This window comes from Manis pentadactyla, chromosome 14 (assembly GCF_030020395.1).
Source record: "Manis pentadactyla isolate mManPen7 chromosome 14, mManPen7.hap1, whole genome shotgun sequence".
Taxonomy (NCBI): domain Eukaryota; kingdom Metazoa; phylum Chordata; class Mammalia; order Pholidota; family Manidae; genus Manis; species Manis pentadactyla.
The window spans coordinates 21,256,989-21,273,561 of NC_080032.1; the positions used below are offsets into that span (position 1 = coordinate 21,256,989).

Consider the following 16,573-nt stretch of genomic DNA (forward strand, 5'->3'; position numbering starts at 1 on the left):
AGGAAGGGAAGTGGCCCCATCCCAGCCTCTGTCCCACATTCCTCCCTTTAGGGCTGATCTTTTATGACACAAAGGTGACTGTAATGAATCGGGTGCTGAATGCCACCGTGCAGAGGACAGCTGACCATGCAGCGCCAGAAATCACTTTGGACCCACTGGAAATTGTGGGAGGTAAGATTAGCTACACAGACCAGAAAATGTAAAACAGCAGTGCTTAAACAAGCTAGCTGATTTTCTGCACATAAAAGAGGTCCCTAGGAGATGCTGCCATGGCATTTCCTTGTTTTTCCAGATCTGTCACCTTGCTCTGGAGGCCCGTTGTGTGGCGTCTACCTTGACGCCACCTAGAACTCTGCACTCCAGGCAGTGAGGGGAAGGGGAGGAGCAGGTGCTGCTCACCCGTGGGGTCCTCTCTGTGTCATCTCGGAGCTTGGTCACATGGCCACACCCAACTGCAGGGGCCCTTGAAGGGCGGATTTCATTCTAGTCTTTGGCCGCAGACCTGCCCAATTCGGGGTTCTGACACCAAAGAAAAGGGGGAGGATGGAAAGTGGGGCCCCAAGCAAACACACACATGCTGGACACAAGCCAAAGAACCTGAGAGGAGCACAGGTGGGGAGGGCCTGCCCAGCAGACAAAGGGAAGGCGGGGGGCCCACCGCTTAGGGAAGGGGGGCAGGCACCATGACACACAGAAGGCTGGAAGGTGTTGCAAGTGCAGGGAGAAGGCCGGCAGCTGCCCGAGGCCCAGGCAGAGTCCTGGCAGGCCCTTCACTGGGGTGGAAGGCAGGACAGGTTGGGGGTCTCTCATCAGTTTCTCTCTTCCAGGGGAGATCAGAGCTTCTGAAAACTCTTACTTCTGCCAAGCGGCCAGGCAGCTGGCCTCGGTGCCATCCTCACAGCTCTGTGTCAGGCTGGCCAGTGGCGGTGACCCCACCTATGCCTTCAACATCCGTTTCACCGGCGAGGAGGTCCATGGCACCAGTAAGTGGCAGCCCCTTCAGGCTCCCTGTACAACCGGGCCTGGAATGTCTGGCTTCCTGGCATCACTTGTTGCCTAAACTGCGCAAACCCTCCTCATTAGCAAGAATGAAAGCTACGTCCTCATCACCCGTCCCCTCCCAGCTTGCCCTGCCCCCCTGGGGGGACACTTGGCCAGCACCATCCCATCCAGGCTGGGGGACCTGCCTCTGGCCAGCTCCCTCTCCTTGCCCAGTGGCCCTGGGGACACCCTCAGTGTGGAGTGGCCTTCCTCCCCAGGAAGAGCCGCTGGCTGAGGGGTGCAGGGCTAAAAGCATGTATATGCCCCAAGAGAGACAGGGCTTCGGGGAGTCCTTGATTAAAGGGTCTCTTGTTGTTTTCTCTGTCAGAAAATGCTCCCTTGGGCCCTTCAGTCATGTTTGGCCCAGACATTCAGGAAATGTCTCTCACTCTGGGTGGGAGATGCAACCAGCTGCCTAGCCGGTCGCACTGGGAGGGAAAGGTGTGAGGCGGCCGCGCCTCCATTCCCGCTCTGAGCGTGGGAACACCTCCAGGCACACCTCCTTGGATTTTGGAGAACACCTTACACGCTCCCTGTCGCTGAAGCCACAGAGGTGCCAGTGGCATCCCACTTTACAGATAGACACAGAGTTGAGTGGTTTCTCCATGATCAGGCCTCTAGCTGGGGTTCAAACCCAGGCCTGTCCAATGCCAGAACCCAGCCCTTGGCCCTGTGGCTTCCACAGGCGGCTTCCATCTCCTGCTACTTCTGGAAGCTGAGGGAGGCCCTGACATCTGTCACTGGCAGGTCCTCCATGTGATCTGACCAGTGGTATGTGTGCACATTTGTCCTCGGAGCTTCCTGACCTCGGCGTCCTGACGGTGGGCCCACAGGAAAGGAGAGACCCAGCTGCAGGGGTCTAGCAGGAAAGCCAAGGGCACATTTGGAGCTGCAGCAGCAGAGGGGTTAACCCCGCCACCATCTGCCTGTGTTCATGCATCCATCCTGTCCTTTAGGCCTCACCCAACCAATCTGAGCCCCCGGGCCTGGTGGGGAGGCAGTGCCAAGTAAAACAGGGTCCTGCTCCTGGCACAACCGGGGAGATGGACGTGGGTCAGACAGGCCCACAAGGCAGCATAAGCTTGCAGCTGTCAACAGTGCCCCACGAAGGTGTCTGCATTGGACCTTGTTGAATCCTTGAAATTCGCCTGTCGCTACAATTACTGTCCCCATTTGATGGACTGAATCACTGAGGGGTTGGAAGGGATTTCCCGGGGGTTGCCCAGCTCCCAAGCGGCAGCAGGATTTGGCGCCAGGTCTCCCGGCGCCCAGGCAAGGTTCTCCCCCCTGCTCCATAGCTGCTCTCAGCTTGCTGAGAGGTGTGTCCTGGGTGGAGATGGCCATGGGCAGGTAGGCAGGGGTCCCTGTGCTGACGGGCCTCCACTTGTGCTGCAGGTGGCTCCTTCCGCCACTTCCTGTGGCAGGTGTGTAAAGAGCTGCAGAGCTCCTCGCTCTCCCTCCTGCTGTTGTGCCCCAGCTCAGCTGTCAACAAGAACAAGGTAAGACCCTGACAGGTGAGCCAGGCCTCTAGTGGCTGGGGTACAGGTCCTCCTGAGCACAAGGCCTTCAGGAACCACCCTGGCCTGGGCGAGCTGGGTGAGCTCTGGGACAGGGGCATGACTTTGCAATAGTTTGCCCTGCCTGTGGTGTGTGTGTTCCCAGGAGAAACTGAGTCCCACACACCCACCACATCTCTGCCTGTGCTTCCAGGGCAAGTACATCCTGACCCCGAGCCCCATCACCTACGGGGAGGAACAGCTGCTGCACTTCCTGGGGCAGCTGCTGGGAATCGCAATTCGAGCGGATGTCCCTCTCCCCCTGGACCTCCTGCCCTCCTTCTGGAAGATGCTGGTGGGTGAGCCCCTGGACCCAGACCAGGACCTGCAGGAAGCAGACATTCTCACCTACAATTATGTCAAGAAATTTGAGAGTGTGAGTGAAGGGTGCTTATTGGGGGAGAGGGCCCCTGGGCCCTGTTGCCATCCACGGGAGATCCACACTCCCCAGCCCAGTCGACTGGGCTTCCCAGAGAACACGGGGACTGTGCGCCATCTCTGCCAGCGAGGCTTGCTTTGTGGGACAAAAGCCTCCCGATGATGTGGCAGCTGAATGGGCAGAGGCACCGGGGTGAGAACGGCCATGAGCAGCCCCGGGGTCATTTTTGAAAGCTCTGTTCCAGGGACTCAGAGCACAGGGCCTCACCCAAGCTTGGCCAGGGAAAACACTGGACTGGAGCTCTGTGTTCCTCTCCTTGTGCACCGGGACACGCAGAGGTGGCAGCACCACACCATCCCCTCCACACGGAACAGCCCCACCCCAAGGGGATGGGCTCGGTGCTCAGCCGCTGGCTGGGCCCGTGGGAGATGCTCAGAGCTGTCCACTGGTCCAGCAGAGTCACTGGGCCTGCCATGGGCCAGGCTGTGGGCTCACACCCCGTGCTCAGGGAGCCCCCAGGCTGCTCCTCATGTACAGAGGCCCTGTGCTGGAGGGCCGTACTCAGAAGTCCTCTGCTGGGAGCAGAGCCACCAGGAGCTCAGGTCTGTCTGCTGGAAGCCTGTGCTTTTCTACACCACACATTCTCCCTAGGTTAATACTGTCCCAGTAGAGTATGGTGGGGACCCGGATCTACCCTCCCCCTTTAGGCCAGCTGCCTTTGCTCACAGGGGAGCAGACTTTGTGCCTGAGGCCTGGCCAAGGTTGCTCTCCACAGGAACTCAGATGAAGGAGGTGTCAGCTGATTCTGCCTCTACTGGTGCAAAACAGTGGGCCCTCTGAGGACCCGGGGGCCAGGCTGTCTGTAGGTGTCCCACCTCAGGGCAGCCAGAGCAGGGCAGCCAGAGCAGCACAGCCAGGGTCCTGGATGGCCCTTGGCTTCTCAGCAGAAATGGGATGATGATGGATTGTCTAAAGGGTCCAAGCAGGATGCCCCATGCCCTGCCAGGCACTGCTCTAAGTCCTCCTGGGGTTGTGGGTGACAGCATGGGCCGAGGGCACGCCGGGGATGTAAGGTGGTGTCCAGGCAGCCAGCCAGCCCCGGCGTCAGTCTGGAGTGGGTAAGGCCACAGAGGATGTACAGCTAGGACACCAGAACTACTCTAGCGCGAGAAGTGGGGAGGCGCATGAACTAGGAATGCTGTGAACCTCTGTCGGGGCATCTGCAGGCCTCCCCGTGGTGAGGGAGGTGGCTGCTAAAGACAGTATCAGCTCAGACTGTAACCCCCACCTTCCCCTCCCCAGAGCTGCAGGTTGCTTCTCCCGCGGGTGGTCCTGTCAGCTCCTTAGTAGCCCAGCAGGCAGACCAGTGTCTTTCGGACCCAAATTTTGGTGTTCCAAATGGTAGAGGTGGTAACCCATGTGCCTTTGACACATGGAATTACATCAGGGGTACCTTGTGGCAAGTGACAGAAATGTCAGGTAAAACCTCCTTAGAAATTTTTAAAAAAATGATTTGCACTTGTAACTAAAAGTTACAGAGATTTAGCTTCAGGCAGGGCTGAATCCAAGTACTCAAATGATGTCATCAATACTCAGACTCCAGACCGCCCCAAGCAGTACGAGGTGTACCATTTGACAGTCATGTCTACACCAGGGAAGGAGGGCTGCTACTTCCAAACAGTAACAGGGGAAGCCCTGCAATGTGGGCCTCATTTGCTAGGCTCTGATTGTTTGCCAAAACCCGAACAGATAGCAGGCTCTGACTGGCCAGGCCTGTGCTGTGTGCCCATTCCTAATAGCCAGGGGTGCCCCTTGCCCAAACAGTGCCAGGTCTACGCCTGACTAGAGGTCAGGGTTCTGTCTTCAGGGTGGCCAGTTAGCCTCTGTCTGCCTCTGCCCTGCAGATCAACGACGAGACTGAGCTGGAGGCCCTGTGCGCTGAGATCGCCTCCCAGCACCTGGCCACCGAGAGCCCCGACGGTCCCAGCAAGCCCTGCTGCAGGTTCACCTACCTGACCATGACGGGCGAGGAGGTGGAGCTGTGCAGCCATGGCCGGCACATCCCCGTGGTGTGAGTGTGTGCCCGGGAGGGGCATGACAGCGACATCTGGACTTGGGCAACAGCACGAGGGCCTAGGGCAGGTGACAGGTGGAATCCTGGGTAGGGGACTCCCAGAGGCAGGAGAGCAGCTCTGAGCTGCAGGACTGGGAAATCCTGGTAATGGGGCCTGAGCTCCTCCCAAAGAGGGTCCAGCCTCAAGACTAGGAGCCCCCCATCACCTCCGGGTGGCCTTCCTCACCTGCACCACCCTGCCCTGCAGGTGGGAGAACAAGGACATCTATGCAGCCGCCATCCGGAGCCTGCGGCTGCGGGAGCTGCAGAACATGGAGTGCGTGACGGCGGTGAGGGCAGGTCTGGGTACCATCATTCCCCTGCAGCTGCTCACCACGCTCAGCCCACTGGAGATGGAGTTGCGGACCTGTGGCCTCCCTTACATCAACCTCGAGTTCCTGAAGGTCAGTGGCCCTGGCCTGGCTGGATTGCAGGCAGAGTGGCCTGTCCCAGCACTTCCTGTGTCCTGGTGCCCCGTCCCCCTCACACAGGGGAGATGTTGTGCTCATCCCCATCTCACAGCCCAGTAAACTGACACTGAGAGGGCACCTGCCTGAGGTCACATAGCTAGTGAGCAAACACCACCCAGATCGCTTGCCTCCAGAGCGCATGTCTTAAGCCACTGTCCTGAGATGAAGACCACTCTTGCCAAGCCCCATGCCTGCAGCAGCCCAGCTGGCTCTTACCTGTGCCAGCTTCCTCAGGCTGGGCCAGGCCTGCTGCTTGCCAGCTGGGAAACCTTGCCCAAGTGACTTCACCCCTAGTGGGAATAGTGACAGATGGGCCAGTGGTAACACACGTAGACCCCTGCCGCCAGGCCCGGTGCACAGGCTGCCCTCTGCAAACCCACGGTGCAGCTACCCTGTGGTAGCAGGCACAGTCATGCCCTCCCTGTGTCCTGCGGCCATCATTTCCCTGATGCTCCCTGCCCCAGACTGGGGAGGGCCTGGGTTAGGGGCCTGGGCCTGCTCATGCCTGGGCCTTTCCTCCCCAGGCCCACACCATGTACCAGGTGGGGCTGATGGAGACAGACCAGCACATCGAGTTCTTCTGGGGAGCATTGGAGATGTTTGCCCAGGAGGAGCTGTGCAAGTTCATCAAGTTTGCCTGCAACCAGGAACGCATCCCGTTCACCTGCCCCTGCAAAGACGGGGGCCCCGACACAGCCCACGTGCCCCCGTACCCCATGAAGATCGCCCCCCCGGATGGCACAGCAGGTATGCTCTCCCCCATCACATTCCAAGTAGGGATACACAGGCTCTGTTTGGAGCCAGGCTGCTCAGGGGCCCTGCATGAGGGCGGGGCCCAAACCCCAAAAGTAAATGAGGGAAAGACTGTGGTGGTGTGGTCATGCACCTTCCAAACCTGACCTTTCCCCAGTGGCAGGACTGGCCTGATGCTGACATGTCTTTCCCTGTTTTTAAAGAGCTAAAAACTCAGAAATGCTTTCATCTTCCAACTTTGAAGTGCAGACAAATAATCCAATTAAAAATCAGAACAAAGCCCTTTGCTGGCCAAACAAACCTCTGTGCACCAGCTTCCCTCACACAGGTCAGCAGTCTGGTGCCTGTGCTGTAAGGCACTTGTGTGTCTGCCCTTTTCTTCTCCAGAATCTTCCCTGCCCCACCCAGGCCACCAGGCCCCCTTCCCCTGACCGATGGGGCCCAGGGTTAGAGCTGCCCAGAGGTAGAGGTGGGTGCAGCCCACCAGGCCTCCCAGCCGGCTAACGCTAGCCCCGTGTTCCCCATAGGTTCCCCAGACTCTCGCTACATCCGAGTGGAGACCTGCATGTTCATGATCAAGCTTCCACAGTACTCCTCTCTGGAAATCATGCTGGAGAAACTTCGTTGTGCCATTCACTACCGTGAAGACCCCTTAAGTGGCTGAGGGGAGGGAGGCCCAGTTAGGCTGTCACCAACGCACCACTCTGCCGGCTTGGGAAGTCTGCCACCACGGGCATGTCCCTCCAGGGCCCTGTGTAAGGAGTTGGCAGCATTTTGCTTTTCTGAACTTTCATCCACATTCCAGGGCCTCCTGGAAGACTCAGCCTTTTGTATTTGTACGTTTCGTGATGGGCTGGTTCCTTTGCTGCCCGTTTGTGGTATGTGTGTAGGATAGTTTAGTTCCCAACGGTGTGTCTCATTTGATCTTCCTGGACGTTGTCCTTCGTGGCCACCGGATTCTGATGCTGTAAGACCCCAGCTGGTTCCACATCACGGAATCACACAGCAGGAAGCCACCCAGAGCATCCTGTTCTTTCTGCAGAGCGTCATCTCCACAAGCCCGTGGCCAGCCCTGCCCTCCTGCCTTGAGCTGGAGTGGCTCCGGGACAGGGCTCCTACAGTCCTCCTTCCATTCTGAAATGGTTGGGGCAGTCACTCAAACAGGAGACACACACAGGTTGCTTTATGAATCCATCTCCCAGCTTTAGAACCTGGTTCATAGTCTGAGCCCACGGTGGTCCCCGTGCCCCTTCCCACCCAGATGGCCCTCTGTGCCGTCTCTTTTGGGCTTCTTGTCTGACAGTTTTCTGCTGAGTGCTCCTTGGGAGCAAATGACCTTTATTCCTAGAGCCAGGCTGGTACCTCCTAGCTCCAAGCTAGGAGGACCTGGAGATATTTGGAGGTGATTCCTTCTGAGACTCTGAACAGGAAAGCACACGAGTCCCAGCCTTCTGCACTTCTGTGCTCAGAAATGGACCCTTCTTACCACAGCATATGTGATGTGAGGAATGGATGAGGGGCCACATTCCCATTTTACAAAGAGCTGTCTAAGGTGCTCTGCTCAATTCGGGGTCTGCTTTAGTGTCTAAGACCTTCAAGTCTGGATGGAGACACCAGGGGTCCTTCTACCCCTCTAGCTGGGCCCCCCCGCCTCCCCGCTTGCCGTCCCATGGAAGTGCGTGCGCCAGGGCTGAGCTGCTCCCGACCCCATCCACTGCCCCAGTGCGTCTGTGCCCCACCCAGGTCTTTGTCCAGTGGTACTTTGTTCAAGAGCAGCATATGCCATCTTTCTAGACACTGTTATTTTGGGCCTTGCCAGTTCTCACAGAATTGCATCACTGTATTTATTGTATAATATTGTGAATATTGGGAGTTCTGAGTGAGTGCTGTCCAGAAGGCTTTGGACTATGAATGCTGGCGAGGGAGAGAGTGTGCTCCTCTTTTCTCTGCTGTGGCCGTGGCCCAGTGGAAAGATGTATGGATTTAGAGTTACAGCCATTCACATCCACCTCTTCCCTATTCTTAGGAAATGCATTAAGGACCATTATAGAAATGATTCCCTGACCCAGGGAAAAGATCAACTTGGACTTCTCGTTCCGGTGGCATCAGTTAATGGGTACAGGACCAGTCATGTCTGGGGCGAGTGCCTGCCAGCAGCTTCCCTGCTTGGGAGCAGCATGGTCGGCCGCTGCCTCCCGGGGGGGCGCTCACACCAGGATGTAACTCTGACAACAAGGATCCTCTTATTTCATTTCTGCATTAATGAAAGAGACTTTGGATTTTAGAAGTGGTTTCCCCTCCTGTATTTTTAAAGTCTTGGTCCCCTCTGATCCTTCCCATCCCTTGAGTGGACTCAGAAGTCAGTCAGTGACCTCCCCAAGCGGGGTTTGGGAAGCTTCTGTCGGCCCAGCACTTGATTTGATGACAGTTGTAAGACATCTGCTGCTAACATGACTCTTCCTCCCAGAGAGCACATTGAGGTCCAGACAGGTCCAAAACTTGGCCCTAAAAAATGTGTGCTGTAAAGTTACTTGATGTATATTTATTATAATTATTTATGATTGCATTTAACAAACTTTTCATTCAGTTTGATGCTGTTTACACCATTGCTGTGTAAAGGAAGCTCACTACAGGAAGGAAGTCACACCAATAAATAACCTTCATCTAATTTTGATTTACCTTCAGAGTTGCGTGATCATCTACTCTTTCTGAGAAGATTCAAAGGCCGACATGCTAGGATGGTTCTGACAGTTACGTGCTGCTCAGTGGCTAGGAATTAAAGTGCTTCTGATGATTCTTTTCTCTTTGCACGTGACATGATTCTTGTTCCACTAGGCTTATAAACTACCCGTTCCCCCAACTCGACCCCATGAGTCGACGGTCTTCATATAAAAGGGATGGAAATCCAAAGTCAAAGCTACCCTTGCATGTTCTGGCCACTCCTCGTCCTGGAGCTGGTCTGTGCTCTTGTGCCGGTTCAGGCTTGTTGCACTAGAAGAGTCTGGGCCATTCATAGACCATGTATCCTTTGGGAGCAGTCAGAACACTTTGTGCAAAAGGGGAAGTCACTCAAAGGAGGGATGAGGTAAAGACTGAGCTCAAGCCTGCTTACCGGGACTGATGCTCTGCCCTCCCTTGCACAGCTGCTCTCCCCTGTGGGCAGTGCTCTGGATGCAGGAGAATCCAACCGTCTCCTGGCTCACTTATCACCTCCTACTGCTCTGGAGAGGCCTCACCCAGACCCACTTAATTCTCATTCTCTTGATTCCACCTTTCTTGTGCTTAATAAATGTTAACTGTTAGTGGAACTGACCCACATCTGTCTTTATTATAGGAAGAGCAAGAACCCCCTTAGATGAGGAACAAGCAACTTTCTTTTTTCCATCTGCTGTTTCAGGTTGCTGGAAACAGGGAGCAAAAGCAATCACTCACAGCAAAAAGAAAATCTCTGTCAGACACAAGAAGCTGGGGAGTGAGGTTCCTCAGCCAGTTATATTCAGCTGAGGCTAGCCAAGAGTCCTTTCAGAGGGCTGAGGCCCTCTCATTTTTTAAAAGAGTTGCCTCTTAAAAATATGTTCAAAACTATGCCATCCAATAATAAGATAGCCTCATTACTTGATCAAATCATGAGGAACATCAAATTAAAATCACAGGATCTATGAGACCACCGCCAAAAGGGCTAGAAAGACAATGCCATGGTGGGGGAAGATGTGGACCCAACAGAACTCACACACTGCTGTGGGGACGTAACCGCCAACTGCTTAGGAAAGCTGGTACTATCTGCTATACATCCCCTATGATCAGCATTCCACTCATAGGTGTAAATCCAACAAATACATAAACATGTTCACCAAAAGATGTACAAGAATGCTCGTAGCATCAATAGTAATAGCCAAAACCAGAAACAAGCCAAAGGTCCCTCAACTGAGTAAATTCTGACACAACACTGCATGGGAAGGAAAAACTGCTCACACGTACCAATACAGATGAGTCCTAAACAGTGATCAGCTAAAGCCATAAAAGACCACTTAATGGTATGAGTTCATTTAAATAATGTTGAAAATAGTAGAAAATAACAGATAGTGATAAAATGTCAACATAGTGGCTATTTTGTACCCCAGAGATGGGGTGGGAGGGGAGTGAGCATGAGGGGTGTCCTGGTAATGTTCTATTTTTTTTACATGGGTGGTGGTGACACATATGTGTTCACACTGAGCTGTACAGGTCCATATACTTTTCTGTAGGGATGTTACACTGTATGGATGATTTCCTTAAAAAGCACACCAAAATGAGAAAGTCAAGAAATATAAGCACACATTCCATCTTCAGGAAACCAAAAGAAATCTATGATTTCAATTCACAGTTTCTGAAATGACAGTATGAAAGAATAATAAATGACTTAGCAGGAACACATCATAGGAAGCAAGCTTATTTGCACCTCCCTTTAAGAAAAAGCCAAACACATAATGGGAAGGAACTAGAGGTTCCATGTGCCAGGGAAATTCATGTAAGCAGCAGCTAGGTCAAGTCCCCGTCACCCTGCAGGGGGCCACCTGTATAGCAGGCTGGCAGACCCTTCTCTGACCTAACGCAGAGGTAAGGCCTACAGCACTGACAGGCTCCCCAGTGACAATGCTGTCCACCATGCCGCAGCACAGAGAGCCTCTCATGTTCAGTGCCCCACTCAGATACACAGACAGCCAAGAAGCAGAGACTTAAGGGAAAGTCTACAACACAAAATGACCAAAACAAAAATAACTCCCAGGAAACAATACACAACACAAGATATCCAAGAAACAGCTATGGCACAAAGCACTGAGATAAAGTATTGAATCCATTAAGTAAGGGAGAAAAAGGGCTGAGATGATAAAAGAAAGTTCTGTAAATTAATACCAGAAATAAATTTAATGTAAGGATGAAAGGATAAAGTTGAGGAAATCCTCCATAAAGCAGGACTAAAAGACAATATGAAAGAAAATTTTTAAATTTAGTCTGAGAGAGTCAACATACAACTGTAATTGGAATTCTGCCAAAAAGAAAACAGAAAATAGAGAAATAATAATACAGGTAAATTCTAGAAAACTCAAGAGGACATGACTTTCCAGAAAGTGCTTAGTGTCTAGATCTTTGAATGCAAAAGAATCTGCACCAACACAGAACATAGGGAAATTTCAGAACACCAGGGATAGACGTCTTAAAAAGCTCCAAGGGGGAAAAACAGTTACATGCAAATCAGAACAGCACCAGACTACAATCTACAAAGTAAAACTAATGTTTTCAGGACACTTCTAACCAACACAGATGAACAGAAATCAGTCTTATCCTCTCCCTGAAATGACTAAAACAAAAAACTGTACATATATACACAATGGAATATTACTCAGCCATAAGAAGAAAACAAATCCTACCATTTGCAACAACATGGATGGAGCTAGAGGGTATTATGCTCAGTGAAATAAGCCAGGTGGAGAAAGACAAGTACCAAGTGATTTCCCTCATTTGTGGAGGGATGAAGTAACACTGAAGTAAAACTGAAGGAACAAAACAGTAGCAGACTCACAGACTCCAGGAAGGGACTAGCAGTTACCAAAGGTAAAGGGACTGGGGATGATGGGTGGGAAGGGAGGGATGAGTGGGGGGGAAGAAAGGGGGCATTACGATTAGCATGTATAATGTGGGGGGGGGCATGGGGAGGGCTGTGCAACACAGAGAAGACAAGTAGTGAGTCTACAGCATCTTACTATGCTGATGGACAGTGACTGTAATGGGGTTTGTGGAGGGGACTTGGTGATGGGAGGAGTCTAGTAAACATAATGTTCCTTGTGTAATTGTAGATTAATGATACCAAAATATTTTTTAAAAAGAGACAAAAAGAAAACCTGACAAATGTATGGTTCCCAGGGCTGGGGAAAGATCCAGCCAAAAAGATTAGAGCTTACACAAAACAGGAAATGTCTGTGTTCCCACTGGCCAGTTTGGAAAACTATAATTTATGGGTTATTGGTTTTGCCTTAACAGTGGAACAAAATTAGCCCTAGACTAATTACTGCTCAGATCCCACCTAATAAAGCTTAAAAGTTTGGTGAGGAAGGATCAAACTGTTTCAGAGTAAGCCAAAAATGAGAACAAAGCTCAAGAATATAGGAATACAAGAATACCCCACACCCAAGCAGGTAAAATTCAGAATGTCTGGCATCCAATCAAATACCACCAAACATGCAAAGCAACAAAATGGGAGCCAGAAAAGTCAATTGAAACTTTGACTCAGAAATTTTAACAAATACTAGAATTAATAGGCAAGGGCATTAAAAGTTATTATAACTATCCTATATGTGTAAGAAGCTAGAAGAAAAACACTGAACATGTTAGTGACATGGAAAATATAAAAATCCAAATTGAACATCTTGAGATGAAAAACTACACTGGGTGGATGAACAGCAGATCAGACTGCAGAAATTAGTGAATTTGGAAGCATACAATAGACTGTCCACCTGAACACACAAAAAAAAGAATCCAAAAAAGTGAAAACAGCATCAATAAGCTATGGGGTAACTTCATGTGGCCTAATATATGTGTAAATATAATCCCCCAAAGAAAAATGGAGAAACAGAAAAATCTGAAGAAATAATGGCTGAAATTTTTTCTAAATTTGGTTTTAAAACTATAAACTCCACTCCAAAACTACTAGAACTAATATCTGAATTCAGCAAAGTTGCAGGATACAAAATTAATACACAGAAATCTGTTGCATTCCTATACACTAAGATTGAACTAGCAGAGACAGGAATCAGGAAAACAGTTGCATCAAAAGAATAAAATGCCTAGGAATAAACCTAAGCAAGGAAGTGAAAGATCTATACTCTGAAAACTACAAGACACTCATGAGAGAAATTAAAGAAGATACCAATAAATGGAAACACATCCTGTGCTCATGGATAGGAAGAATTAATACTGTCAAAATGGCCATCCTGCCTAAAGCAATCTATAGATTCAATGCAATTCCTATCAAAATACCAACAGCATTCTTCAATGAACTAGAGAAAAATCATTCTAAAGTTCATATGTAACCACAAACGACCTCGAATAGCCAAAACAATTTTGAGAAGGAAGAATAAAGCTGGGGGCATTACGCTCCCCAACTTCAAGCTCTACTACAAAGCCACAATAATCAAGACAGTTTGGTACTGGCACAAGAACAGACCCATAGACCAACGGAACAGACTAGAGAGCCCTGATATAAACCCAAGCATATATGATCAATTAATATATGATAAAGGAGCCATGAATATATAATGGGGAAATGACAGCCTCTTCAACAGCTGGTGTTGGCAAAACTGGACAGCTACATGCAAGAGAATGAAACTGGATTATTGTTTAACCCCATACACAAAAGTAAACTCAAAATGGATCAAAGACTTGAATGTAAGTCATGAAACCATAAAACACTTAGTAGACAACATAGGCAAACATCTCCTGAGTATAACCATGAGCAACTTCTTCCTGAACCCATCTCCTCGAGAAAGGGAAACAAAAGCAAAAATGAACTCATGGGACTACATCAAACTAAAAGTTTCTGTACAGCAAAGGACACCATCAACAGAACAATATTTGTAACAGAATATATTTGTAAATGACATATCCAACAAGGGGTTAACATCCAAAATATATAAAGAGCTTACACGCCTCAACACCCAAAAAGCAAACAACCCAATTAAAAAATGGGCAGAGGATAGAAGAGACAGATCTCCAAAGAAGAAATTCAGATGGCCAACAAAAGATGCTCCACATCACTGATCATCAGGGAAATGCAAATTAAAACCACAATGAGATAACACCTCACACCAGTAAGGATGGCCAGCACCAAAATGGCTAAGAACAACAAATGCTGGCGAGGATGTGGAGAAAAGGGAACGCTCCTACACTGCTGGTGGGAATGTAAGCTAGTTCAACCATTGTGGAAAGCAATATGGAGGTTCCTCAAAAAGCTCAAAATAGAAATACCATTTGACCCAGGAATCCCACTTCTAGGAATTTACTCAAAGAATACAACTTCTCAGATTCAAAAAGACATATGCACCCCTATGTTTATCACAGCACTATTTACAATGGCCAAGAAATGGAAGCAACCTAAGTGTCCATCAGTAGATGAATGGATAAAGAAGATGTGGTACATATACACAATGGAACACTATTCGGCCATAATAAATAAATAAATCCTACAATTTGCAACAACATGGATGGAACTGGAGGACATTATGCTCAGTGAAATACGCCAGGTGGAGAAAGACAAATGCCAAATGATTTCCCTCATTTGTGGAGTGTAACAAGCAAAACTGAAGAAACAAAACAGCAGCAGAATCACCGAACCCAAGAATGGACTAACAGTTACCAAAAGGAAAGGGACTGGGGAGGATGGGGAGGAAGGGAGGAATAAGGGGAAAAAAAAGGGGGGTATTACTATTATCAGCTATAATGTAGGAGAAGGGGGCACAGGGAGGGCTGTACAACACAGAGAAGACAAGTAGTGATTGTATAGCATCTTACTATGCTGATGGACAGTGACTGTAATGGGGTATGTGGGGGGTCTTGATAATAGGTGGAGTCTAGTAACCATAATGTTCAAGTAATTGTACATTGATACCAAAATAAAATAAATAAACAAACAAAAAGTAAAAGGATGGAAAAAGATGTATTATGCTAACACCAGAGGAAAGCTGAAGAATATTAATATTATTAACATTACTAAATTAATAAAAATATCAGGGCAAATGTTACAAAGAACACAGAAGTCCATTTCGTAATAAAAGGGTCAATTAATAAATAAAAGCATAAATATCCTAAGTGTTTACACATCTAGTAACGGTTTCAAATTATAAGAAAAGCAAATATAATAAAAGCCCTCAAATATAATAAAAGCCCTCTCCCCTCAATAACTGACAAGAACAAGTAAACAGAAAAGCAATAAGGAAATAAGGGCATGAACAACTTTCAACCATTTTGACCTCCCTGCTGTCTATATACACTCCACCCAATCACAGGAGAATGCACGCTCATGGGCAAACAGAACATGTATAGCCTGGAGAATAAAACAAGTCTCAATAAATTTAAAAAGATTCAAGTCATACGAGGTATGTTCTCTGACCACAGCGTAATTAAATTAGGAATCAGTGAAAAATGAAATCTGGAAAATACCCAAATATTTGGATACTAAATTACACACTAATAAATAACCAATAAGTCAAAGAAGAAAAACATTTTAAACTGAATGAAAAGACATCAAAGTTTGTGAAATGCAGGTAAAGCAGCTCTTAGAAATTTATGTATTTATAGATTATAGAAATTTATAAACACATTAGAAAAGGTCTTAAATCAGTAACATCAGCTTTGACCTTAAGAATCTAGAAAAAGAAAAAAATTAAGCTCAAAGTAAGCAGAAGAAATAAAGATAAATGAAATGGAAGCAGAAAAACAGTTAAGGAAGTCAGTGGAACTAGTTGATTTTTTGAGATCAGTAAAATTGATAAATCTCTAACCCAGGATTGGCATGTTATGACCCATAATCCAGCTGCCTGTTTCTGCAAATAAAGTTTTATTGGAAGTCTCATTCATTCATTTGTGTATTGTCCATGGCTGTAGTCACTCTATAACAGCATTGTTGAGTAGTTACAGTGGAGACAGAATAACCTGCAAAGCCTTAAATATTTACTATCTGGCCTTTAATTAAGAAAAAGTGTAGGACCCCCTGTCTAGCCAAACTGATCAGGAAAAGAGAAAAGACACAAATTAACATCAGAAATGAGAGGTGACATCATTACTGATTTTACAGATATCTTAAAAATAATAAAGTAATACCATGAACATCTTTATGCCAATAAGTTACAACTTAACTAAAATGGACAAATTTCTGGAAAGACACAAACCAGCAAAGCTCAGTGAAGAAATTGATAACCTCAATAGCTCTGTATCTGTTAATACTGATAAAGGATATCATACTTACTGATGATTGAGCTTTGGTAGTTCATTGTTTTCAAAGAATTGGTCTATTTCTCCCCATCCCTTTCAAGGACTCATCTGATTAGGTCAGGCCCAGTCAGGATAATCTCCCTTGTTATTAATTTACAGTCAACAGATTTGAAACTTTACTTACACCTGCAAAGTCCCTTCAGCTCTGTCATATAACAACATAATAATGAGGACTGTGAAATCCATCATATTCACAGTCCTGCCTCAAGGCGTAAGAATTACATAGGGCATGTACACC

The 16,573-nt window shown here is 48.5% G+C and overlaps 1 protein-coding gene across 5 annotated transcripts in view; it reads left to right on the top strand.

The window, feature by feature from the left end:
• Positions 1–9,624, top strand: part of HECTD4 (HECT domain E3 ubiquitin protein ligase 4) — a 177,916-nt gene extending 168,292 nt beyond the window's left edge. For 4 of the 5 annotated variants that reach the window (XM_036929522.2, XM_036929524.2, XM_036929523.2 and 1 more), the window contains exons 69-76: positions 52–171; positions 828–983; positions 2,437–2,540; positions 2,752–2,973; positions 4,881–5,047; positions 5,298–5,493; positions 6,084–6,306; positions 6,840–9,624. In XM_036929522.2, coding sequence (XP_036785417.2) covers positions 52–171; positions 828–983; positions 2,437–2,540; positions 2,752–2,973; positions 4,881–5,047; positions 5,298–5,493; positions 6,084–6,306; positions 6,840–6,976 — 1,325 coding nt within the window. In that variant the 3' untranslated portion in view covers positions 6,977–9,624. Of the gene's footprint in view, positions 1–51; positions 172–827; positions 984–2,436; positions 2,541–2,751; positions 2,974–4,880; positions 5,048–5,297; positions 5,494–6,083; positions 6,307–6,839 lie in introns of those variants that run through there. The other variant, XM_036929526.2, reaches the window with a different exon arrangement.
• The last annotated feature ends 6,949 nt before the right edge of the window (positions 9,625–16,573 follow it).